This window comes from Cebidichthys violaceus, unplaced genomic scaffold (assembly GCF_023349555.1).
Source record: "Cebidichthys violaceus isolate CVI_PGR_0920_01 unplaced genomic scaffold, fCebVio1.0.p SCAF_16, whole genome shotgun sequence".
NCBI classification, from domain to species: Eukaryota; Metazoa; Chordata; class Actinopteri; order Perciformes; family Stichaeidae; genus Cebidichthys; species Cebidichthys violaceus.
The window spans coordinates 9,683,176-9,708,914 of NW_027176329.1; the positions used below are offsets into that span (position 1 = coordinate 9,683,176).

The window sequence follows — 25,739 nt, forward strand, 5'->3', positions numbered from 1 at the left end:
CTCCTATTTAAGTTGTTAAAACTACCAAATTGACAGAAACAATATAAAGGTCTTAATAATTTCATTGTGCACAAAAAGTATTATGTATTCAGTCATTTACAATGAGATTTTCAAGTCCGTTCATAGCGGTATTGTGCTACGTGGACAGCTTACTGTTTTCAGTGTAATTATAAAAAATGATAAATTGTATATTGGACGGTTTGTTTCAGGCATCAATACTTAATTTGTGCCAAACACACAGCTGACGTCCTTGTATGCCCATGAGGTACAACAGCACGTTTGCCATGTGTTGTGGCTGACAGCTTCGCATTAAAAGCCCTACTGACCCATAGCCTCTCTTTACTGATGAGTCCCACCACTCATGAATATTTTAATAGAGCACAGTGATATCTCCATTATGCATATGAGCTTTCACCACACCGCTCTTAGATTGAAGTGAGCGTGGTGTTTTAGTGAAAACAGCTTCCTTCACGATAGGGTCTCAGTTTAATTTTGTCTCAGTCATCAACACGGTTTATTTGTCATGACACATTTCCACTTTTCTCGCACTTGTCCAAAGCACTTCAGCCTGTGTTTGCATAATGATGTGATAGGGAGCAGCTCTTATGGACAATGTTCATGCCTTGATCCAATCAGAGAAGAAAATACACGAGGAAGAGGGCTGAATTTGTTCTTACACTGAGACAATTCATATATCTTTCATCTTTTGCACATTATAGTAGCTTATTGGTGCCTCCACGGCCATATCTCACACTGTACAGCTAGCTAAAATTATAAAGCAGTCTAATAGCAAGTTTGTTTTTACTGCCACGTCATGCTAGACATTTGGCTCACGCCACATGGGTTTACAAGATACCCCCATCAAAAAAAACATTTTCAAAAGACTTGTACGCCAAATAGCAAAAAGGAACAGAAATGCTACTGAGCATATATATACGTTTATCCTGATGAAGGACTTTTTTCTCATCTCCAAGTACATTACATTTTTGTATCATTGAAATGACACAATGCAATAGCAAATGGGTATTGCAGGGCTGTATCTATACCATATCTTTTGTTGGAACTGTTCTAGATGGAGAGTGAATCAATAGTATTTAAAAGGGTTTCTATTATTTAGTTCACTCCATTTACGGTTCTATTATATTCTATGGCTGTTGTTTGGAGTGGATAAACTTCAGATTAGTGTACCTAATGAACTGGCAACTGAGTAGCTCTCCTTCCACTCAGAGATATGTCTGCTGTACTGTAGTGTTTTTAATATTAAATGGGTTTCTGTCCAGGTCCATTTGTTGTGGCCTACTTGGTAAAGTTGCTTGGGTAACTGCTGACACAGTACTCCTTCAGTAAATCAATAATTCAGAAACTGTCGAAACTTTCAAATGCTCTGTGGTTCCTGTAGACGCCGTTGCACAAACAGCGAGTGTCCACAGGTGGGATCAAATTGGTAAGAATGTCTAAAAGAAGATGGGTGGAATTCAAAATCTGCCAGACTATAAGCTGCTCGGCTCCTGTCAGCCGAAGACACAGAGCATCCTCTCCTGCTGCTGCTGGTATGTTTTAAATGTTTCTAAGAAGCAGGGGAAACTTTTGCATGATGGTATCTTTGTTTGAGGACAAACATTGTTTGATCTCTGTGAGTTTCGATGTTTTTAAAGGACCAGGAGTTGAGTTTACATTTTACAAATACACATACATTACACAAGCTGCAAATTTTCTTAGACTCAATATAATTTGTATGTTTTAGGGGAATGAAGTTTAAACTAGTAGTATCTAATATGAGAATATTTCTCCAAAATCTTTCTTTGGTAATAAAACAAATTGTTACCTCTGCAGGGTCGAAGTTACAGTGGAGAATTTGGACCTAATAAAGGAATCACTACATTTATTTGTATTATTATTGATTTATTTGCAGGCTATAGTTTTTTTTGCATTAATACATGACAAAACAAAATATACAATAATCAAAAAAGGAGACTTTAAATAGAAAACAATTACTTCAGCATCTTTAAAATCTACTGCCTACATCACCAATTCACCAAAAAACAATTCATGTAGAAGAATGAATGAATGAAGTGAACTGAATTTACAAATCCGTCTGTAAGTTGAATTCTGAACATGTTTGCAGAACAGATACCATATAATATACCATTTAACCAGTTCTAATGATATATAAACTATTAATAATACATTTCACTTGAAGTCTGTCTGTGAATTAGATATTGGACATTGTGTCCTTTATCTGTCCTAGAAGCTGATGCTTGTATCGTGTTACCTGCTGTCCCACTAAAGGAGGCTCAAATGTTTCCTTTTCAAAGTATACGCCACGGTTGTTTAAAATGTGCTCAGAATAGTCCAATCAAGTGCCATGCTGTAAAATGTGAGCTGATGGCTGAAGTGTTTATTAGAAGAAGAAAAGGAACACAGCCTTGAAGTGAAAATATCTAGTATTAAAAACAAAACATCTCAACTAGGACAGCTCTCTCCTCCCGTTACCATAGAAACTGAGCAGACGTTTTGAGCAGGATTCAGACAACATTATGAAAACCATTAGATGTCTTGATGATATCATTAACAATTATTAAGAAAAGCACAGCACATCAAGACATAAAAGGATTCTGACATGTCTTTATTGCCTCTATAAATTCAGATTCTTCCAAACATCATAGATCAAAATATGAGAAAAAACTAAGTGAATATAACAAAAATAACAGAGCCATGTGGTTTGTTTAAGACATTTTAGACAACTGTTTAGGCTGAAGTGGTGGAATGTAACTAAGAGCATTCATTATAGTACTGTACCTCCATTTGATGCTGGATTGTTATATCAAAGTACTAAATAATATGTAAAGTGGTTAAAATGAGCCCCACCTTAACTGCATTAAAATGCTGCTTACACGTTTATTCATCAATAATAGTAACCTATTAAAATGTGTTAGAAATATAACACTCAGAATATTGCAATTTTTCCTAATAAATATATTTTTTACATTACATACTTGAAGTACATTTTGTTGCTGATGTGTATGAATGCAGGACTTGTCCTTGTGGATTTTTTTTTACTTTTTTACATACTTAATATTCTTTACTGTTTTATTACTTATTTATAATACTTTTTTGATCTTGTTTTTTTTTTTTACTATGTCTCTTGTTTGCACTACACTGTATGCTGCTGTAATCCTATACATTTCCCCGCTGTGGGACTAATAAAGGATTATCTTATTTTATCTGTAATAACACACTTTTGTACCATGGTATTGCTACTTTTAAAGTCTAATTATCTCCTCTACCAATGCTAAAACTGTGTAGCACTGGGTTGGTGAACGTTTTTATCTGAAGTAATTACGACATTTCTGACAGCACTTGAAGGCAACACTGGTGGAATGCCAGGGGGCGTGGTTGTGAAGCTACCTACTCGACGTCATCATAGTTGGGTCTCATGTTTACGTGGAAAACATGGCGGCGGACTACCAACAAGGAGACTGCACTTAATAAAAGGCGACTGGCAGGCAGCAGGAAGCCGGACGAGACACATAATAAACCGTTAGTTTTTAGATTTTTCTCGCCGATATTTCGCATGAAGCAGTCTCCCTCTTGTTTCAGCCACAGGGACCGCGGTGATGGAAGACGAGGAGAGGCAAAAGAAGCTGGAGGCCGGCAAAGCAAAGGTAGGATTCTCAGGTTTTTTTGGTGTTAGCATAACTATCATTGATGTAAAGTAGTAAATCCATCTTGTCGACAACTTATTTCCTCGCGGCAGGGTCTGTCAGCTGTTTTTGGGCCCCCTCCCCTTCTTCTTATGTTCCTCTCAGCTGTCAGTCCCACCAAACATGCGCCCTGCTCTGACAGCCGGGGGTGGAGGGGGGGTTTGGCTCGCCGGGGATGTTAGCATAGCCACTGCTAGCCACAGACTCCTTTGTCATGCTGCATGTCTAACGTTACAGCAGTGTTTCATTTTACTTTTCTGAAACGTGTGCACATAGTGCTAACTTAACCACCCCACGAGTCAGGCGGGAAGTCGTTACGAGAGGCTTGTAAAAGCTACCTGAGGTGAGGCGGACAGGCTGGTGTAACAGGATTTACAAGACCTATACCCCCGCTAGCTACAGGAAACACTGCCCCCACATGCCACACTTGTGCTACATTCATGGCGTTATCAATCAGCAGCAGCAACATTTGGGTCAGGAGGACAACCCCCCACCCCTCCAGTGACCGATGTAAAACACAGTTGCTACAACAGGACCATGTTGTCCTTAATTTGGCCTTGTAAACCTGGGCTGACGTCCATGTCATTTTTAAAAAATGTTGACACAGAAATTTGTGTTTTTATGTTGAAAATTGCAATTAAATGAATGGTGCACCGCTCTGTCTGAGCGATGCTAACTCTCCTTTTGTGGCTTTGCCTGGTGAGGTACTGCATGACCTTGCTGCAGCTCTAATGATATCTTATAACCCAAACATCTTGGTTATGAGATGTTAACGAGATGTGATGTGCCAACCTCCACTTTTGGGCATGCAATAGATAACATAGGGTATGATAATAACACCCTCAAGACATGTGGCTCATTGGATCAAGCATATGTGCAACAGAGAGAGAAAGTCATCACCATAATTCACAAATCACTCGCTATATAACTGTTCATCCATCCTAATATTGCAGTTTTTGTCCAGCTGTTATTCCCTGTAAACATTTGCAAAGCGTTGGATATTGAGAATAAGAATGATTTCTTTCAGGTGGACTTGAAAAGGTCCAAACTCTTTCCATCCTGACACTGCAGAGTTACATCTAATAGGTTGTGTTTTGGTGTCTCTTTTTGTCACTCCCGGTGTCAAATTGGAGCTGCTGCTCTGGCTTTTAGATTAGCACAGCGGGAGAGACCGTGAAAACCACCATCTCCCTGGTTATGGCTTTGGCATTTTGTTTTATAAAAGACCCCTCTGTACTACAGGAGGGTTTGCTTTTTTTTTTCCACACAGTACTATGTCATCATGCCCTCTCACACAGGGGAGAGACATCACAAGCTATTTCTCTGAATAACACATTTATAATGGTTAGCAGGGATATCCAGGGCTTTATTATTTGATCTAATAGCCTCACAAAGTTACAATGGATCTTGGAAGCTTGGATTGAGTCCAGGCTGAAATCTATGGGAAGATGCTGACTTGACAAACGGCCTCTCTAAATTTCCAAACAATGGGGAAATATTCAAACAAGCTGTTTAAAGAACTAAAAGGACTAACGGCGTTATTAGCTGCTGTGATTGTTCCAGGTTGAGTTCATATTAACGTGAGTGAAAGGAGAACCGTCGATCATCTTTTGTGTAGCCGGCTTGGAATGACGTGTGTCCCGAGCAAGTGCCTGTTGAGTCACTCCAGACAATGAAGCGTTCCTTGTCGGCTGGTTGTTACCGGGCCTTTGTTCCAACCCATTAGCTGCAGATGTATTGTTGCTTTCACTTTTCTCTGTGGCAAAATGGAACCACATTGACAAGTGCATTACCAGCATAATGGAGTTACTCGTGCACAACTTCTTCAAGCGCAGTACTCCAGTTATATAGCACATAAAGCTGTGAGTGTGATATTTTTTAAGACACTGCAGTGATGAGCTCAAGATGGTGGAACGATTTTGTGTTGGGTCAGAGAAACTCACTGACTCGGATATTCCACCTGCGGGGATGTAAACGTGATCTCTCTGTTACTTCCTTTCTACCGGTCTCTTACCTCTTTCAGGTCCATACCACGCAAACTCAGACTTTGCAGATGCTTGCTCAAGGCTTAAGTCGCCTTATGGTGGCACACATTGGAAGACATTGTGTAAATTGCCTGTGTAGTTCGGTTCAGTTACATTTTGTTAACTGAAACATCAAAGAGAGATGTTTTATTTTAACAGTAAAGGTTGAGACGTTGGCATCTTTAATTGTCTCCATGTAATGAAATGAACTTCAAATGTTGTTTCCTTTGTAATGTTTTTGTCTGTAGATCAGTCCTGCCCTTAGTCCGGCACACACAGTACGTTGAACTGCACAGCTTTTTAATAAAACTTCAGGGAATAACCTTCCGGCTCATTTGCTGTTCCAGCACTTTCAGAATCCTACCGATTGGCTCAGGGGCACTGCAGCGTTTTTAATTTGGCCCGAGGGAGTCGCGCATCATTCAGGGAGGACGGCATGCTTATTTGTTTCTCTGCTTCTCTGATGTTGTCTACTGGTCACTGATTAAAAAGTATGTTTGTAACTTCCAGTGTCTGCCGTTATTATAGATTTACAAGTTGATTTGTTTACTTGCAAAGCTTGGTACCATTCTGCAAAAAGAGGCATTAGGGCAGTGAATATCTGACGCATAATGCTATTTGTAATTCTGCACTTGTTGACTGTTACATTCTGTTTGTGCTACAGCCTTACTGTCAGTATTTCCAAACCAAATTACAATATTGCCTAAACAGGAGTAAATATATGTTCATCCTCGGTTTTCTTGAAGTTCAAATAGCCTAAAGCTCGTCCTCATTGGAGGTTTTGAGGGCAGCAAAGGTACAAGTCGATCTGCTTAGCGTAGGCCTGAATGGTTAATCCTAATCATGTATGTCACCCTGCACAGCTCTATATGATGAATACACTTTGATCACCGCGGCCTGTTCATCTCGTTAATTGGCTTTATTGGCACTGGAGGGTTTACTTTTACGCTCCAGTCTTCATGACCTCTATATGTTTGAATAAATAACATTTATTGCTTTTGAGGCTCATGTGATGTCGTGCTGTGTGGCTTGAGATTGGATTGCCCTGTGATTAATTGAATGTGAAAGTCTAACAGCTGTCCAGTTTAAATTAGCTGCCACCTGGAGGAAACCTAACTTACTGTGCACGTCTAGAGCCTTTTGTGGTGACTGAGAGGAGTCCTTGCCCTTCTTTTGATATTTACCAAAAGTTTTTTTTTTTTTTTTTTTTAACAGTCAGCATCTTGCAGAAAAGCTGTAGAAGCAGGAAAGTACAAAAGTCATCTGATGCTGCAGCTGCACACCACAGCTGATAACTAATGTAGAGACACCACACCACGAAAGAGGCTGGTTGTGAGTCACTTTATTATATGAGAGAAAAGGTTTTCTGTGTGCCCAAAATAGCGGAACAGAATGTTTTTAGCAGTCTTTCAGTTTGATTTATTTGGTCATGCACTACGGTGTTTTACTGAGTTCATGCAAAAGTGGTTTTGCACCAAACAATCTCAAAAGTCACAATTGTCTATCAGATTAATTGTACTTTGAAGAAGCTACAGCGACGGCCCCGTGATGTTATGATTTGGTTTATAGGAACTTCAGAAAGTCCAGTCAGCACATTACATTTGCGAGGGGAATCATCCTATTGGCTGGATTGAAACCCAGCATGTTGTACAGCCATGTTCTCCAACGGGCCAGAATCCACAATATAGCTGAAGTTACTGAATATTTACCTTTTGAACTCTGTGTTTCTTTTGTGGCTCATTGGAACAGCAGCCGTCTTCAAAGACATTTCCCTTTTGCTTGCTGCCCTGTTTGTTTGTTTGTTTGTTTTTGGTTGGGAGGTAGACTGTGGCGGTTGTCATTAAGAGGAGGATGATGATGCACGAGCACCTTGTTCTCAGCAGACGTTATAAGGATACTTCACTTTGATCATGGCTTAGGTTTGTTGATTGCAAAGGCACGTATAGGGCTGGGAAAAATAGGTATTGCTTGAGAGAAGCGAGGGTGATTTGTGGACCTGCAGATTAAACAGAACCGCATTTCCTTGTTCAACAGACAACATGCACGTGCTGAGAATCAGAATAAACCACCGTAATGACTCAGAGCAGCCTTAGCAGTGGGAAGAGACTTCAGAGCAGGAGTCATTTACAGGTCATTGTATGTCTGTGAGATTTATATATGCACATATATATATATATATATATATATATATATATATATATATATATATATATATATATATATATATATATATATATATATATAAACTAAAGACAATTCCTGCTTCTGACTATTCTGCCCACGACATGAACCAGGTGGGTCAGAGGTGTTTTCAGGGCGATTATCTATTGTTGATCGCTATCTGGAATGTGTGTGTAAAGCACATGATTTTTATTCTGTAGTTGCTGGGTGTTGACTAACACAATGTTGCTGACAGTCTCATTGACACATGACCCCCCCCCCTTCACTGCACTACTGCATATCAGTGTTGCTTCAGTATTTTTAGCACCGTGTCTCTTTTAATGACACAAATGTAAACAACATATGTCATAGGTATATTAAGCATCACATGTAGTACTTCTTCCAGTGTTTTGAACAGACTTGTGCAGTATGCTTTTTTTGTTTTGATCTTCTGAAAAATACTTTTCATTCGTCATCAATTCACAAATGCTAGTGAAGCATTAGCTTCGCTAGCGGTGTTCCTCACTTATCATCATGCATCACATAAGGCAGTCATATGTTTTTATTTCTATGAATCCTATTTTAGATAGTTTCTTTCTTCCGATTTTGACATTGCTATGACAATTGACAGGAGTGACTTCTAGTTAAAGCCTGAAAATCAAAATAGGTAGATAAAAGTGGATAAAATATTCTTAATGGTATTGTAATTTATAATCATGAGATATGGATATATCTCATGATATAGCACACATTCTATTAAGTCAACTGATAAACAGTTCATGGATTAAATAACAAGAAAGTAATGTTTGTTTTGGGCCAAAAGTTAAGTAATTAAATTCCTGGTTGTTGAAACTGATTTTTGTTTAAAAGCAAATAAAAGGACACACATGAACACACATCCGAGCTCATTCTGACAGTCATTGTTTGTCGCTCCACGCCTCCCAGTAACACCAGATTGTAATTGCAATGTAGTTCATCCCACCAGCTGAAAGAAATCAAACTCACTTGTTGTTGATGCTGATAATCAGCCACTAGTAGTAGACATGGATTCTAAAAAATAAAAAAAACCTGTGTAAAAAAATCTGCCTGTGTAAATGTTTTCAGACAGCAGATGGTGATACACCTACGTAGTCTCTGTCCCCAGATGGTGATACACCTACGTAGTCTCTGTCCCCAGATGGTGATACAGCGACAGTACACAGGCTCCAGTGCTCCATATGTTCTGCCAATGCTCTGCTGGGCCCAGCCAAATAGGGCAGCTTGATATGATAAGCAGCTCAACGAAAGCCTGGGTTTCCCGAGACTGCTCCAAAACTCAGGGTGATTTCTGCTGGCAGGTCCACCGCGTATCCACTACGATTACTAATGTCTGATACCGACTGAGTCAGAATTAAAGGATGGCTTAGTTGTTGTGTTTTCACAGCCTGCCTGTTGTCATAATCACCAGATTCTCCATCCTGTAAGACATTCATTCATATCTCACTCCTGGTATTTGATGGATAAAGCTCTTGTGGAAGTACAGATAGATGGGTATATTTAGATGAGGGCTGGGGTGTGTGTGGAGGTGCAGAGGCACAGATCAGAAGCCCTTTGCTTTTGAGCTGTGTGTTGTAGGCGGAGGGAGGTGACCGCGACGCCCACTCTCAGCTCTGTCGTGTCGGCCTTCAACCTTTTGTGCAGCACCACCAAAGCTGTCGAACAGCGCTTCATTTTATGCTGATATGCTGCAACAGGAGTGTGGTGCATACAGTCTGTGCTGCATGTTCTATAGTTGGTGAGGCAGCTGGTAATTGATTAGTCGATCTACATTTCGATAATTGATTGTTTGTTTGGCATTCATGCCAGAACAAACATCAAACTTCAGCTTCACAAATGTCAGGATTTGCTGTGTGATATATATTTATATGATAGTAAACTGTGGGTCAAATAAAGAAGGTGATCAAAAATCGATGAGCGTAAGCTCTGGGGAATTTGAAAGGGGATCTTTCATTATTTTCTGACATCTTATAGTCAAAACAATGAATTGATCATTCAAGAAAATACTTGCCATATTAACAAATATGGAAAATAGTTGTTTTGCATCCCTAGAGCAAAGTACTTAAGGTCAATTAACAATAGTTGATTGTACTTAAAGGGGTCCTGTTGAGTTTTCAGGAAGCCTCATTAAGGTTATTAAAAGATTTTAAATTAATTAAATTCCTCACAAACAATTTGCAAGGCAGATTTTCATTGAAAAATTTAAACAGGATACATTTAAACTTGCTAGTGGTCTTCTTCATGCCTTTGCCAGCCCGTTGCTGGTTTTCTTGGCATATTAGCCACACCTGTAAATCATTTTAATTTATTAAAACCAATGGCAGGAATGTGCATAACGTTACAGGCATCACATGTACATGCATGTGCATCCTCAGGCACAAGAACAAGCAAAATGAGGACCCACTCATGAAAAGATTGCTAGCGCTTCTAACTCCGCAGGGTACCTTTAACTGACATTTATGGGCTGGGTGATATCACAATATATGCTTTTAAATTTCATAGATTTAGCTACTGCCAGATATTTGGCTGTACCATTTAAACTTTGCTGTACCTTCTTAATATTTAGAGGTGTATGTAGGGATTGGACGATATAGGTTAAGTTGATCCTGGTGAATCCATGATTGGGATAATCATGAATTCCTATGTGCATTTAAAGATTATGAGTCCTGTCAGCAGGTACGTGGGTATTTCCAGGACAGGTGAGCAGGCATTAGCACGGTATTCTTGGCAACAGTCTGTATATATATATATATATATATATATATATATATATATATATATATATATATATATATATATATATATATATATATAGACACACACACACAGTATATCTATAGCAATCCGATCAACACCTGTGCTGTGACACCTGCAGCCCCTGCTGTCTGCCCTGCTCAGCTGACTCTGCCGTCTATTTGCTGTCCCTCGGTTGTTCACACATAATAAATACAATAGTAGTAACTAACCAGGCGGTATAATTCATGTCATCGGTGATGATTAATGTCAATTACTCCTGTTGCTTTTGTTCACGATGTCAATTAGTGTCACCTGTCCCTCGCTAGCCCTGCTCTCAGCAGACCTCCTGCTCACCTGTTCTCACTTTCCCAATCAGTCATTGGTACGCATACCAGCACAGCTCCTTTGGCTTTGTTGCCTTGGCCTTTACCCGCCTCCTTCTTGGAGTCTCAGTTTGTAAGCCTTTTGATTAACAATTCATTTAACTGCACCAGTCAGCCTCCTTTTGTCTGCGGCTCCGTCCTGCTCAATGAAGCCTGACAAACAAAAAAACAAAGACATTTGAAGATGTTTTACTATTCTGTGACATTTAATAGTCAGTTATTAATCAAATCAATTATTAAAGGTTAATAACGAAAAAAGGTGTTGCAGCCCTATTTTCTATGAGTTAAAGATTTCTTTGACAGTCAGAAGACTTTTAAGTTTGTATTTTAAAGTTTAGTTTATCCTTAGAAGCACAATTCATGAAAACGACTGAATCAGGCCAAGCAGCATGATACTGTTGTGAAGTCCAATCCCGAATAAACTCAAATTAAATTATGAAGTGGAGATTGGTTCTTGTACCCACAAAATCTGATCTGAGATCAGTGTTATCGCTGTTCAGACGACATCGTTGACATAGTTTAGAAATGCAATCCTTTTAGTCAGGATTAGAAGTTGGCAGAGCAAGAGGCATGTGTCTGGTCATATGGACACCGGGCGGGACGACTCACTTGGAGCGGGGAAGACGCCTTTTTGGGATACACAATGTTTCGCTTGAGTTTCACCAAACTGGTTCGACTCAGAGTGGGTTCATATGTTTTGTTTTTTCCTCTTTGTTAGACGTATAAACTCTTTGGTAGGCAGACTAATGAAGTTGTGACAAAAGCAGGTGGTTCTTAGCATTAGGGTCAGATAAAAAAAGATCTGAACGGAAGCTCCGACCAGAGATGTAGACTAGAATAACTAATAATTGAGAGGATGCTTAAAATGTTTTTTTTCCAACTTCTAAGGACCACCATTGAATCAGAAAGTGTTTTATTATCTTTAACATTGCCTTTTCCCCTCTTCCTTGTCCAGTTGGCTGAGTATCGCCAGAGAAAAGCTCACGCGGACTCCCAGAAGAAACAGAAAAAGAAGAAGAAAAAGAAGCTGGGAGAGGACTCTGAGGGGGATTCGCCGAGAAGGGTGGAGGACGAGCCGGATCCGTCTGTGGGAAGAGAGGAGGTCTCAGGTGGAGGACAAGATGGATCACCAGAAGGAACTACAGACCCACGTACCACGGAGTTTACCTTTGCCAGGACACTGCGGAGTGGAGAGACTGTCAAGCATGACCAGACCTACACAATAGAGGTAGACAAAACAACTTATTACAGTAGTTCACTATTCACATACAGAATCTCCGTCCGTTTATTATTTTTAATGCAAAGGAAAGACTCTGGGGGAAAAAAGATGAACTGTTTCAATCAGTAAAAGTCAATCAAACTCATTTCATTTTACAATTGTTGGGCTGCAGTTAATATCTATATCTATTATCTACTGATTTGCTGATTATTAGTCTAGTGACTAATCTAATAATTGGCATTATTTCTTGTATTTTGTGACATTTTACGGACTTCTGTAAAATGTCAGAAAATACCTAGAATAATGCTAATCATGTTTTCCTGAAGCCCAAATTGACACATTGTTTGTTTTGTTCATCCCATAGTCAAAAAACAGAAAATATTCAGTTTGCTATCAAAGAAGATTAAGAAAACTAGCGAATCTTCACATTTCAGAAGCAGAAACCAGTGAAGTTTTGATTTTGTTGTTCAAACAATTGCTTAAAACGATTATTATTAAAATAGTTGTCAGTGAATTTTCTGTTGATTGACTGATAAAGGTAAAAATTTGCCTCTAATTAGTAAACTGATGAAAATTCATCTGCATCCTGTGGAATTTCAAAATAAATGTGCTGTTCAGGAAGGATTTCTGACTGTTGTGTTACAGTTGATGTGAAGAATAGAATCACCATTCAGAACTAGGTTTAACATGCCCACTGGTACAGTTAAGATCCAGCCAATGAGAAAACAAGTGAGTGATATCTCAATTACTTATTAGCAGAGTAAAATCCTCATGGCCACTGGTGTACAATATTGTAAAAGACCTCTTGTTACAGTAAGACAAGGTTGCATAGTATGCCACTTTGTTTTTTGGAATTATTTATAAAATTATGACTGCAGCTATTGTTTTGTATGTTGAATCTGGGTTATATTTGAAGCCTTTGTAGCAGAATAAGCATTACACAGAAAGTGTTTCTTTCTTCCGTCTCTGTTGTGTCAGATTTGATTAATACTATATTATAATAATTAGTCAGTCTGCTCCTCCTGCACCAGTGAAGTCTTTTAACTTCAGGCATTTTATGGCTTTAGTTTTCTATCATTATCATAAGAGATGTAATTGTACCCGTTGTAGATCTGCTTGAAAATGATCATTGTTCTCGACCGAGTTTTGTTTCTTTTGTCTCCTGGAGCTTAATGAGCCTGCTGTAGCTGTCATGACAACTGAGAGCAGTGATGTAGGAAAGAAAAAGCAAATCAAATTGAAGAGACCAGGTGGAGATGTATGGCATTCAAAAACATGGAATTACTAAACTTCAACATGTTTGTGAAGAATAACATTTCCCAGAATTAATTACTACTTTGGTTTTGAGGGAGCTTTTCTTTCAAAGAAAAGCCTCTTTTTTCCTTATAATTGGGTCTGGATTACAGAGTTTTTACCAAAAACCTTTTTTGGAAATTATCAGTCAATTATGGATTCTCACAATGCACATTGTCAAAAAATCGAATTAGACTTTTGTATTCTAAGAGTAGACTTTTCAAAAAGACTTAAATATCCGTTTCAGATTAGTTTGCAGCATGCTTTTAGTTTGCATTAGTGTTCTTGTATCTTGAGACTTTTGCCTTGAAGGAGGCTGCAGACTCGATGCTGTGCTGTTGGAGACGAAACGAGAGCTTGAATAGAAGATAATCCTGTAATGTTGTTTTTTCGCTTAACTACTGCTGCATTACAACACTGCTGGTTTGCTGCCCCACAGTTTTGTGATAAATATAAAAAAATCACAAACTTCTGCAAGGTTTTGATTGTGCCAGGCCTGCTTTAATTCAAAACATGGTTTTCTCATAAAGACCATTTGAAAGGATAATTGGCAGTTACGTAACAAACATGCTTCAAACCTGCAATAACTTCCATTCACTAGTCTCAATAATGATTGTGATAAATGTTCTATTATTATTATTATTATTATTATTATTATTATATTATATCAGCTCTTTTAAAACAGTTTGAAAAAGGTGCACGGATGTGAGGGCCATCATCCGAGCCCTCTCGGTCTCTTTTTCTCTGCGCTGTGCAGCCACTCGTCTCTGACCCCACTGTACATTTGATGTGGTACTTGCCCGCAAAACTACTGGTTGCCATGGAAACAGACAATGGCCTTTTGAACGGGTTGAGATGCGTCGGCCTGTATCACCAATTCCTGTGGGCGTACAACACCTTTTTTAGCAGACCTTAAGGTTAATTGAATGTTTTGTTGCACAGCAAAAAATAAATAAAAAAAAATCACCTTGGAAGCAACATTCCTGTTACAGAAGGCTGAAGCATTGTGTGACATTCTGTATGTTTACGCTGTTCTGTGTCACTAACAAATGAAACTGCATTTTAAGAGACTGAGCCACACTGAGCGCAGTGTGTGAGAATTATTTACGTGGATAAATGACGTAACCATTTGAAGTTGAATGGTTTAATCTCATGTGTTTGTTCTCCTCCATGTCTACCGGCCCGGGTCATGTGACCTGATTCTCTAAAGAGGTTTTTCTAGTGAAGCAGCTTTTTGTGAGCAGGAAATGGTTGCTGTGGAAACACAACAGCATCAAAATTGTTCCATTGTCAAGTGTTTTACAGTACAAGTAATTGCAAATACAAATGTGTTGACTCACCGATGCAGCTGAGACATCAGCAGCTGCAAGCAAACTTTCCTGAACTCAACAAGGTTGTTATATCATTTTCATACGTCACGTGTTACTTGGCCAGTATCTTTCTTTGTGCACTTTGATTGCAAAACTTCCTCACCTCAAACTCTGAAAAGCAAAGTAAAAGTTGTAATTTCACTATTGTTCTGGACCCCATACAGTTTCAATGTATGACCCAGGAATTAACCCAAAAAGTTAAAGACTTCAATAAAGGCAGTAATTACTCCGCAGGAGTGAGAAAGCAGCTGTGGGGCAGAGATTGCAATTTTCTTGGCCTATTTAGATTTTTTTATTATTATTATTTTATTCTGACCACCCGATTTTCTTTCTAAGAACTACAGTTGACAGCAAGCCTCCGCTGTCCCCGAACCATCTGAAAAATATTCCAGAAGTCAGTGAAAACCTTTACTGTTATCTATAGTGGTTATTTACATAGAAACACACAATTTAAATGCATTTAAATTGTGTGTTTCTAATGTAAATAACCCTTATCATGATAAGGAAACACATTATTGCGTTTTTATTTAAATATTTGTTTGACTATAAAAAAATCTTAGCATTAGTAGTTTTAAAAGAGCAATATACTACATTCAGAACATTAATATAACGGCAAACAACTATTTGCTACAGTATATCAAGATTTATTAGAGTAATGTCTACCTGAGCAGAGAATGAAGTCGTTCTCGTATTATGTGTCTTTTAATGAGCTTATAAAAAGCTTCTTGGAGCTCGTGTTAAGAAGTTAAACAGGTCATGATTCCCTCCCTAATATCCATTTTATATTGCTGTGAAAACGTTTGCAATTAGCTTCACTATAAGCAGGACTGTGCTATAGAGAGACCCCGTAGTGTCTGCAGACGGTCACTGCGAGTACTCTGAATGAATGAATTACAATTTAATAAGTGTTTGACTGAGTTAGCTGTTTCACATGATTCATGGTGGTTCCTCCACTGCTTATTTTGATCTTGCAGTTGTGATAAATTGCGAGTTTTATGTCTTCTTCACTCGCGCTGAAGAACTTCCACACAGACGACTGCGTGCGTGCGTGCGTGCGAGACGTTATGGGACATAAGACACACATTGTTTCAAATTGTTATGACCAATGTCCAATGTTGAAGTAACAACAAAATGTAAAAAAACCGAATAAAAGACCCTCATATTTAACAGTTGACATATTTGATTTGGATTATGTTTATTGGGATGCTTTGGCTGTCATGTCCTATCTACACACTTGCTTAACTTGTCATGTGTTTTGATTTAAATCACTTATTTTACGTGGCTCATATATCCTGTTTTCTACATTCTCTATTGATCAAATTCTCTCAATCTTCTCTGTTGCAGCCGGAGAGTGAAATGTCCACTACTGCTGAAGATTATTCGTCAGAGGTGAGATGACCGTTCTGAAAATATGTATATCACTATGTGATATGAACCTTTTTTTTTCTCCTTTTGATTTTATGATAACTCCAAATGTTTTTAACAATGCCAGGTTTACACTGACGCAATTTGCACATTGAAGGGCTGCTGGTGTGGTTGTTTATGGTCACACCTGTGGCTTACGTCCTGTTATGGAGAGCCGTATGGGACCCTTTACTGACTGAAGATACTTTTGTGGATTTTGTTTTTCATAATAACAGCTTATTCGTCAGATTTGTTTGACTTGTTTTAATTGGAAATGGTAGTGGAGAACTGAAACAGCCATTGGAAGCAGATCACTGTAGACGCTACATAAATAAAATTATAAGTCAGATAAAGATTGTGCTTGTAATGATGCCACTACTTAAAACCAGCATCATCAAAAATGAGTTTCTGCCATCCTAATGTAACTACATGTTAACACATGATCATCTGTTGTCTGAGTAAGAATCTATATCAGTAAGAGGATCATTGAAATGTGTTTTTAGTCCATACTATAACTGACATTTAACAATGTTTGTCAAGAAAATCTGACTTTTAATTTATGTAGACTTTTTCGTCCCGACTCCCAAATCTTAATGTTTCACTGACAGCATTGTGAATTAACAGGTAAATGGGTGCCACGATGAGATGACAGAGAATCTAATGATGCCTTCGAAGGATTTTATCTGGGTACAGTAATCTGATGAAGCAGTTCTTTCGGCTCTGCTGGCAAACCCACTGGCTGCTGGACGTAACTCTGTTTGCTTATACTTTAGATTTCGCAAGATTTCTTATAACCCACTAACCAAGCCTGTTTTATCCTGCACTCACTTGACTATGTACCTACATATATGTTAAGCATTTGAAAGCTATGCAGTGGGGAAAGGAAAAAAGAATCGTGTTATGAAGGACAATGTTGAAAGCTCAAATGGCGGAAAAGTTTAGGATCAAAACAGGGCTTTGTGATATTTTTGAGTTATAAAGTATGTGTGACAGCTGGAGGAGATTCAGGTGAACGATAGAAAAGTAGAGAGAGGACAGTTACACAAAGAGCTTCTGTCTTTAGATTCACAGAGGTGATATTTGAACAGAGGATATGGAAACCAAGGAGGTGCTGATCAATACACCCCGTTTTTATTTTCTGGAATTTGTTGCAGATTTAAAGACTTGTCGGGTCAGATTTCTGGTTCTAAAAATGAATCGAAAGGATAAAATTACAGCAATATTTTAACCGTGTTCTACAAATGATGATTGTTTTCTTGATTATCTTGTTAAATGTTGGAGTGTCCCCTTTTAATTACTTTGAGAACCTACAACAATCAGATCTGTCGGCAATCTACGAAATTAATGACAACTGGGAAATATGGGATAAATATGTTTTAAAAAGTAATATAGTAGCTTTTGTCCACTTTGCTTGTCCCACAACCTGTTGTTATCATTGACAGCATTAAGTTTAATCTTCAGGTATTTAGATGAATTTAGTTACCTTTCTGGCTTTTTTTTTTAACTCCCCCTTATAGAACTAACAGACTTTGCCTAAACTGCTTTGGGTTACTGCTGTTGTGTTTTGACCTGTATCTTTAAAGCTGGTTTTTAGCAATCCTTTTGTTTGGAAGACAATAGTTGATAACATTCACATATTTACTACACATTCCTTCTCCTGGCTCCTGGCTCTTGCAACTAACTGCTGTCGCTCTATGGTGGTGACTAATTGCTAAGCTCATTCTTAAAAACTTCATCTTGGTTGCTTTACCGAAACCCTTTTTTAAAAAAAGTTATATTTTTCCCGTTCAGGAGGAGGTGGAGTCCTTGCAACAGGTGACAAAGGGCGGTTCGATGGAGGATGCTCTAGCCGCCAAGACCCAGGCAGTGGAGGAGCTGAGTCGAGAGCTTGAAGAAATCAGGGCTGTGTTTGGCACAGAGGGAGTACAGCAGGTAAATGTTTTATTACTTTATTATAGGGCACACTGTTTCTTTTTCTTCTCTACATTAAGGCTAAACTTCTATCGGTGCTTATAGAAAAGACCCAGGGTGGAGATTGTATAAACTATTCTGAATACCTGTGGCTGTAAATGACGTGCTGTAAAACACTCACTTCAAGGGCAAGAACTTGTTTATTCCTTTATCAGAAAGCTGTGTAGCCTAAACAATCAGCACATTCATTGCCTCTTTTTAACACCTATTCAGCCTTACAAGCATGTGTGTTTTACTGCTGTTTTGAAATTGTCCTTGGAAAATCTCCACATATTTTTGCTCTATCTCACTGTAAAAGGGGATTTTACTTAAATAATTGCATTTGACTTTTCTAGCTGCAGGACTTTGAGGCTGCGCTGAAGCAGCGAGATGGCATCATCACCCAGCTGACGGCTAATCTTCAGCAGGCTCGTGAAGAGAAAGATGAAATCATGAAAGAATTCCTGGAACTTACAGAGCAAAGCCAAAAACTACACATTCAGTTCCAGCAGGTGGGAACTAAGTCTAAACTTCAGTTGTATTAGCTATTCTACCATACACTACCTACCCTCACAGGTCACTACACTATCATTTTATTCCACTTTTTGCTATCCATGTATTCAATAAGAAATAAATATGTGTATTGAACACTCCCAGCTGCAGGCGGGTGAGACGCTGAGGAACACCAGCCACAGCAGCACAGCAGCTGATCTTCTGCAGGCCAGGCAGCAGCTCCATCAGTACCAACCGCAGCTGGAAGAGCTCCAGCTCAAGCTCAGTGAGATGGAAATGGTAAGAAGTTGCCTAGTGCGATCCTTTTAGACATGCTCTGTTAAATGGAACTTGTTACACAGCATGCTCTCGATGTTGCTCCTGCATTTCTAATAATTGCTTTTTCCTTGTAGTCACAGGGACGATCAGAAGACTCATTCACACTAAGGATTAACGAAAAGGACCTGCTAATTGGTGAACAACAACACCTTATTTTGAGTCAGAAGCAGTTGTTGACAGAGTTGAGGATGGCGGAGCAGTCTTTTGCACAAACACTGAAAGAGAAAAATCTCTTGATTTCAGAGCAAACCGCAATAATCACAGAACACGAGCTGTCGCTGACCCTGCTCAGAGAGGAACTTGCTCACGTGGGAAGGACTACTGATGAGAATATTATAAACCCATCGGATGAGAAAGACCTGATTATAGCGAAGCAAGAGAGAGTCCTTTCAGAGCGCGACTGCTCTCTTACCCAGCTCGAGGACGAGCTGGAGTCGTCTGAAAAAGGCTTGCGTGACCTCCAACAGCGAATGGCTGCAAAGGAATCGGAGCTTGAAAGATGCATGGATGACTTGGAGAGCAGGAAGTCTGACTTAGAAAGCTGTAAAAGTGAAATAGAGAGCTGTAATTTGGAATTGGAGAAAGAGCGAGTGGAGTTAGAAAGCTGTAAGGGTGAACTTTCAGCCTCCAGACAGAAAGAGCGGATGTCCTCTAATGAAATCATGCAGCTCATGGGTACCGTAGAGGACCTGCAGAAGCGTTGCCACCAGGGCAGCCTGTCTGAGAGCGACACCGTCCAACAAATGCAGGAAGAGACTTCGAGGAAGCTCGAACTTCTCAGGGCAGAGCTGGATGAGATGTACGGCCAGCAAATAGTCCAGATGAAATGTGAGGTTAATTTGCAGCACGCAGCCAAAGTGGAGCAAATGACTGCACAACATCGCGCTGAGCTTGAGCTTCTAAAAGCACAACAACTGTCTCAAAGCTCCACTGTTCGCGTTGAGGTGGACACGCTCAATGCTAAGATTAGAGAACTCCAAGAGACATTAGAGCAATCCCAAGCAACGCACGATAAAGCCAGACACGAGTTTAGCCAAGTGGCCCAAGAGAAGTTCAACCTGCAGGCCAAGGTTGAGGAGCTCCTTCGAGATCTCCGTTCTGCTAAAGAAAAAGTGGAGCAGGTCTCCCACAGTCTCATCTCTCAGGAAAGCCACCGAGGTGAACTGCAGCGCCTCCAAGAGACCATCGATGATCTAAAGAGGGAGCTCGCTGCCGCTCAGGAAGCGGCACAAGAAGCCGAAATACAACATGACTCCGAAGTAACCAATTACAAGATCAAGTTGGAGATGCTGGAGAGGGAGAAAGATGCGGTGCTCGACCGCATGGCAGAGTCGCAGGAAGCAGAGCTGGACCGACTGAGGACTCATCTTCTCTTTAGTCACGAGGAAGAGCTAACTGTTCTTAGGGAAGATTTGCAAAGGGAGAACTTCCTGAACACAGAAAACCTCCTCAATGAAGCCGCTATCAAACACGAGAAGGCGTCGGATGAGCTGCGCATTGGTTACGAAGAAGAACTGCATTCGTTACGAAGAGAGAAGGCGAGCTTTGCCACAGAGCGGGATGAGCTTTTCCACCAAATCGTTGGACTAAAGGAAGATCTAAAGCTCGCTTTGCACAGCTCCAAAGCAGATGCGCTCGTTCAGCAGCTTCAAGAGCTTCAGGTAGAGCTCGAGGAACTGCGAAAGGGAGGAGGAGAACGAGCGCAAATGGAAAGTGAAATGAAGTTGTTACTTAAAAAGACAGAGGCGCTTGACAACCAGACTAAAGAGAGAGAACAAAGTTGGGAGAGCAAATGGAAACGGCAGGAACTGGAAAAAGAGGCATTGATAGAATCTAACAACACTTTGAAAGAAGAGTTGGACTCAAAAATTCAGAAAATTGAGACACTCGCAGCAGAGAACAATCAAATGCAGCGACAGGTAGTTGGGCTTCGTGAGGAAATCGAAACGCAGAGGACTACTTTCTCTTTCGCCGAGAAGAATTTCGAGGTGAACTATCAGGAGCTAAAGGAAGAGTACACGTGTCTTATCGAAGCAAAGACACGGTTGGAGGAGAGGACGCTGAAGGAGACACTTGAGTTTGAGGCGAAAATTGCCAGTTTTCAGTCCCAGATTCAGGAGCTGGAGGAGAGCAGCAGAGATTTCAAAATGGAGGACGTGAATACAGAAAGATGGGAACAGGTTGTGATAGAAAAAGACACTACCGAGCTAATGGAGAAGCTCAATGTTACTTTGAGTGAGAAGGAACGCCTGGCCGGGAGACTTTCCGAAGTTACGGAGCAACTGATGTTTACAGAGGGCAAAGTTGGACAGCTGGAAGAAGAGCTGATGAGAGTGAGACAAGCGAATGTGAAGGCCATCGCACAAAGTGAAAGCCTGGGGAAAGAACCGGAACAGAAGCGAGAGATTACGAGAAAGCAGACATGGGGGCAGGACGCCCAGAGAAAAGCGAAAAAAGAAGAGCGAGCCGATGAACCAGTTTGTTCTTCTGACGGCCATCACCTTCAGATTCAGTCTTTACAAGAGGAGATAAAGGCTCTTCAGTCCCTCTTACGGGCAGCCGAATCTGAGAGGGACGGCATCCGGCAGACCTCGGAGCTCCAGAGGCTTTCGCAGACTCCGTCTCCGGCCGCCTCGGGGGAGGGACCTGTTGAAGGACGATCCTCCTCCCCGCACAAGCCCACCGCCTCAGGGTCAAGCAGGCGCAAGAGGCGGCAGAGGTCCAAGCAGGAGCGCAAAGTGGGCACCGCTCTCCCCGACTGCAGAGAGGAAAAACAAAGGGAGGAGGCAGAGGAGGCAGTGGGGGAGGAAGAGAGAGCAACAAGTGCTGCAGAGCAGGAGATGCAGCCTCAGATGGAGAGCCCGGTTATGTCATGTTCACGAGAGAGGGCCGGCGAGGAGGACTCCACTGAATACCAGGGAGACGGAGACTTCAGCAACAAACAGGTGGGCACACGCATCTACTTCACCGCTCTCCAGTCGCTGCCTTTCTCTCTTCCTAAGTCTGATTTAAATGACATGTTTGAGTGATTAATGGGATGCATGACAAAAGAAAGCGTAGATGAAATTGCATGCTGCAAAGATATCATATTCACAATTAATGCTGCAGATGTTTGATCAGAAATGTGTGGATTTAAGTAATAGCCAGATGAAGCTTTTACATGGAGCTGAGCATGACTGAGGCATTTTAGCACTGAACTGTTTTCTCTCATTCAGCGACATTTCTTCTCTGTTACTGTGGGAAGAATAATGTAAAAAGAGAAAACAGACAGACAGACAGACAGACAGTACCGCCTGCATGCAACAGTGTCAAGACCACATCAATATTCTGCTCATTTCTACATTCAAAGGAAACATTTTACAATATTTATAATCTGATTTCATTTGATGCCGGTTGTTTTCAAACTGAATTTGATGTTGAGTTTAAGAACAGTCACCCACAGCCTTCTGACAGCTTTGAATCACTGCCATTGTGTTGAAATGTGTACATTCTAGTTTCTTTCCATCTTGCAGGGAGTAAAGGGTTTGAGGTGAGAAGCCATTTTACCCGAGTCACTTGTGTGTGTGTGTGTGTGTGTGTGTGTGTGTGTGTGTGTGTGTCACTTCAAGCTGTGTCAATTATACCAGGCAGAAGATAGTCTACAGCGTCTGACATTTCATGCGTGTTTCATATTGTTTTTGTCACATCCTGGGTTGGAACACTACATATGGTCCAGAGTGACATGTTTAATGTCTTTAAGTCTTTAAAAATAGTTGTAAATGTGTCTGTTATGCTGGCATGGGACAATTACATTTTATTGAAACTATAATAATACAAACTGTTTTGTGTCAGTCCTTATACATTTGTACAATCGACAACAGACCTTAAAGCAGTTTATTTTTAATGAGGTTCAGTGTTTAGTCCAACACACGCAGATCAACTGTTATAAAATCGTAATAAACAGCACTCCACATTGGTTGAACTAAATTGAAATAAAGGCAAACTAGATGATGTTCAGAGTCCTTTCGTTGTAAATTATAGTGGATCAATTTCTGCTCTTAATTGAACAGATGCTTTCTCCTCCCCCTCAGGAAGTGATCGATCATGATGCATCTTGTCTTTCTGTCCATTATTTTCATAGTTGGCTGCTTTTGTACTGGGGTAATATGTAAGACAGTTTTTGAATAAAGTACACTATTTGTCTTCTGCTTGCTTATTCAGGTGAGCAGACATGGGACGGACCACCACACGGAGCCTGTCGTGTGTCGGGGAGCCGAGGGAGAGACTACTCAGCATGTAAATGTCACTTAAGCTCGCATGCTGCCCTTTTGCTTTTTACTGTTGCTTTGAAACATCATACATTGTGGTGTCAAGGTCTATAAATAGGTGCTCCTACAGCTGAAACACAATGCAAGAACAATTTCATATTCTTGTCCTAAATAGCTCTTACTTTCTGTGTACGGTTTACTAAAATTGGATTCAACAATCTTGTAAATTGAGGCTCCTTTCAGCCTGATGAATGGCACCTGTTCATGATAAGTTGTGTGGTCAAACGTCCCCAAAATGCTATACAAGGTTGCCTGTTTGTGTGCTGGTTTCATCGACAGAAATATTACCCGAGAGTAAAAAAGAAGAACTTAAAAGTCCTGCAGTCAGATAACAAACAGCATAACAATTTTAACAGTGTCAGTGGTTATTAGTTAAGTTATCCGAGCAGAGCCGTACTGTGACAGAAATAAAGAAGGAATGGTTCGACATAGATGCTCAAAACATCTTTCTAAAGCGAAGCGGTCAGTGATGCCACACTGTCGGCCGCATCGAGGATGATCCTTGACGGCGCCTGGAGGCAGCTGTCGGAGTGAGAAATTTCTTAGAAACTACGCTGCCGTGCCAATATATGCCAATTAAATCTAAACAAACCTCAAACCAAATATCGGTAAATTTGCTTAGCAAACATTATTTTTGTATACGTTAATTTTATTATATTTTATTTTGGTCACATACAATAGTCAAACTACAAATGAATTCACATGGTAGGTGTCTTCGAGTAAACTTTTTCGTGTGTGTGTGTGTGTGTGTGTGTGTGTGTGTGTGTGTGTGTGTGTGTGTGTGTGTGTGTGTGTGTGTGTGTGTGTGTGTGTGTGTGTGTGGCACATCATAACAGCTCCCGTATGCTTATTAGACACTGAACATCTCATCTGCATGTTTTAAGCGGAGACATCTGAGCGGCTGCAGGTTTGAAAGGACTCTCCGCACTATGTGGAGATTGTATCATTACAAAGCCTTTTAAATACAGCCTAATTCAAATGTAGAGTGTGCTTTAAAACCCACCCAGGTAAATGAATCACAATTTCATATATTTGTGTCACCCTAACAAATTTGTGCTAATGCATAATCCGAGAAAGAGGCCTCACTGCCTTTTGTTGTGTTACAGATGTGATAATAGCCGACCTCTCATCCTGAACACAGATGGCGTGTGCTTACAGCACTCTCATACAGCATGATTAAACAACATAATTCCATCAATCCTATTATTTTTTATATCTCCTCTAATTACCAAATGGATGTGGTATGCTGCACAATTTAATTTATGATAAATTATAAATGATATGTACTTTTTTTTTTTTTTTTTTTACAGCTTTTCCAAACTATTCCAAATATTTCAATCAGTCATTTAGTGTCTCGTTAAACATATTTAGGAATATTAAGATAACTCTCCAATATAAAGTCACATCATCTATGTGGAAAAAAGACATTCCCCTGTGGTTTATTCCAGCCGCTCTAATGTGATGATGTTTCTTCCCATGGTTAGGGTGAGTGCAGGCTGCAGATGGAGGCGCAACGTATCAGCCAGTCTCAGATCCACGCCGCCCAACTCGAGCTGCTGCAGGAGGATTCGGACGCCCGCGCCCACACTCTGGAGGTGAAACTGCAGAACTGGAAGGATCACGGTGACCAAGGTGAGAAGATGTGTAGACGGTCGCCTTTGCGTGCATCTGTGTTTGTGGCAAAGCTTCCCCTCAGAGATGGATTTGATTTATCATTCATGATGGATCAACACAGATAGCCGATGTATCTAGCAATGTTTTTGTACCCTGTTTGTTGTCTGTGTGAAACATTTGAATTATTCAATTAATTACAATTTTCTACTTTTTTTTTGTTTTTTTCTTCAGATGAGCCAAAAATCTTCAAATACCACAACATGTTACAAGCCGTGTCAGAAGAATGCAGTGAGATCATTCAGGTGATTACTGAGGACAAACAGTTGTAATGAGGTTTTCAGAATGAATTTTATTATTGTGTGTTGCCAGGTTACCGTATTGGTTAACCTCGTCTCTCTCCGTTTTGTGATCAGTGTTTTCAAAGGATGTTTGGTGAAGAGGTTTTGGAGAGTGGTGCTGCAGCGGACCGGCCGCCCCCTTCAGCAGAAAGACCAGACACTAGAGAATCCACCTCCATCATACTGGAGGCCAGAGGTAATTAGTCTCTCAAGAAATTCAATTACAGTCTAACAATCATTACAGATGATATAACACATTTTCCAATGTAAGATGCACTGTAGGCAATTATTAAATGAACATTACACCTACAAAGTGCTTTTAGATAAGATCTCTTTTTTTGCGATCAAATAACAAAAAAAATAGAAAAAA

The 25,739-nt window shown here is 40.1% G+C and overlaps 1 protein-coding gene across 9 annotated transcripts in view; it reads left to right on the plus strand.

Annotated features, from left to right (window-relative positions):
* The first annotated feature begins 3,395 nt into the window (after positions 1 to 3,395).
* Positions 3,396 to 25,739, plus strand: part of akap9 (A kinase (PRKA) anchor protein 9) — a 59,706-nt gene continuing 37,362 nt past the window's right edge. For 5 of the 9 annotated variants that reach the window (XM_068711103.1, XM_068711104.1, XM_068711105.1 and 2 more), the window contains exons 1-12: positions 3,396 to 3,665; positions 11,999 to 12,271; positions 16,270 to 16,314; positions 16,954 to 17,016; positions 18,121 to 18,261; positions 18,636 to 18,791; positions 18,937 to 19,071; positions 19,185 to 22,055; positions 23,311 to 23,385; positions 24,902 to 25,049; positions 25,263 to 25,333; positions 25,445 to 25,565. In XM_068711103.1, coding sequence (XP_068567204.1) covers positions 3,618 to 3,665; positions 11,999 to 12,271; positions 16,270 to 16,314; positions 16,954 to 17,016; positions 18,121 to 18,261; positions 18,636 to 18,791; positions 18,937 to 19,071; positions 19,185 to 22,055; positions 23,311 to 23,385; positions 24,902 to 25,049; positions 25,263 to 25,333; positions 25,445 to 25,565 — 4,147 coding nt within the window. In that variant the 5' untranslated portion in view covers positions 3,396 to 3,617. Of the gene's footprint in view, positions 3,666 to 11,998; positions 12,272 to 16,269; positions 16,315 to 16,573; positions 16,578 to 16,951; positions 17,017 to 18,120; positions 18,262 to 18,635; positions 18,792 to 18,936; positions 19,072 to 19,184; positions 22,056 to 23,310; positions 23,386 to 24,901; positions 25,050 to 25,262; positions 25,334 to 25,444; positions 25,566 to 25,739 lie in introns of those variants that run through there. The other 4 variants (XM_068711110.1, XM_068711108.1, XM_068711107.1 and 1 more) reach the window with 4 other exon arrangements.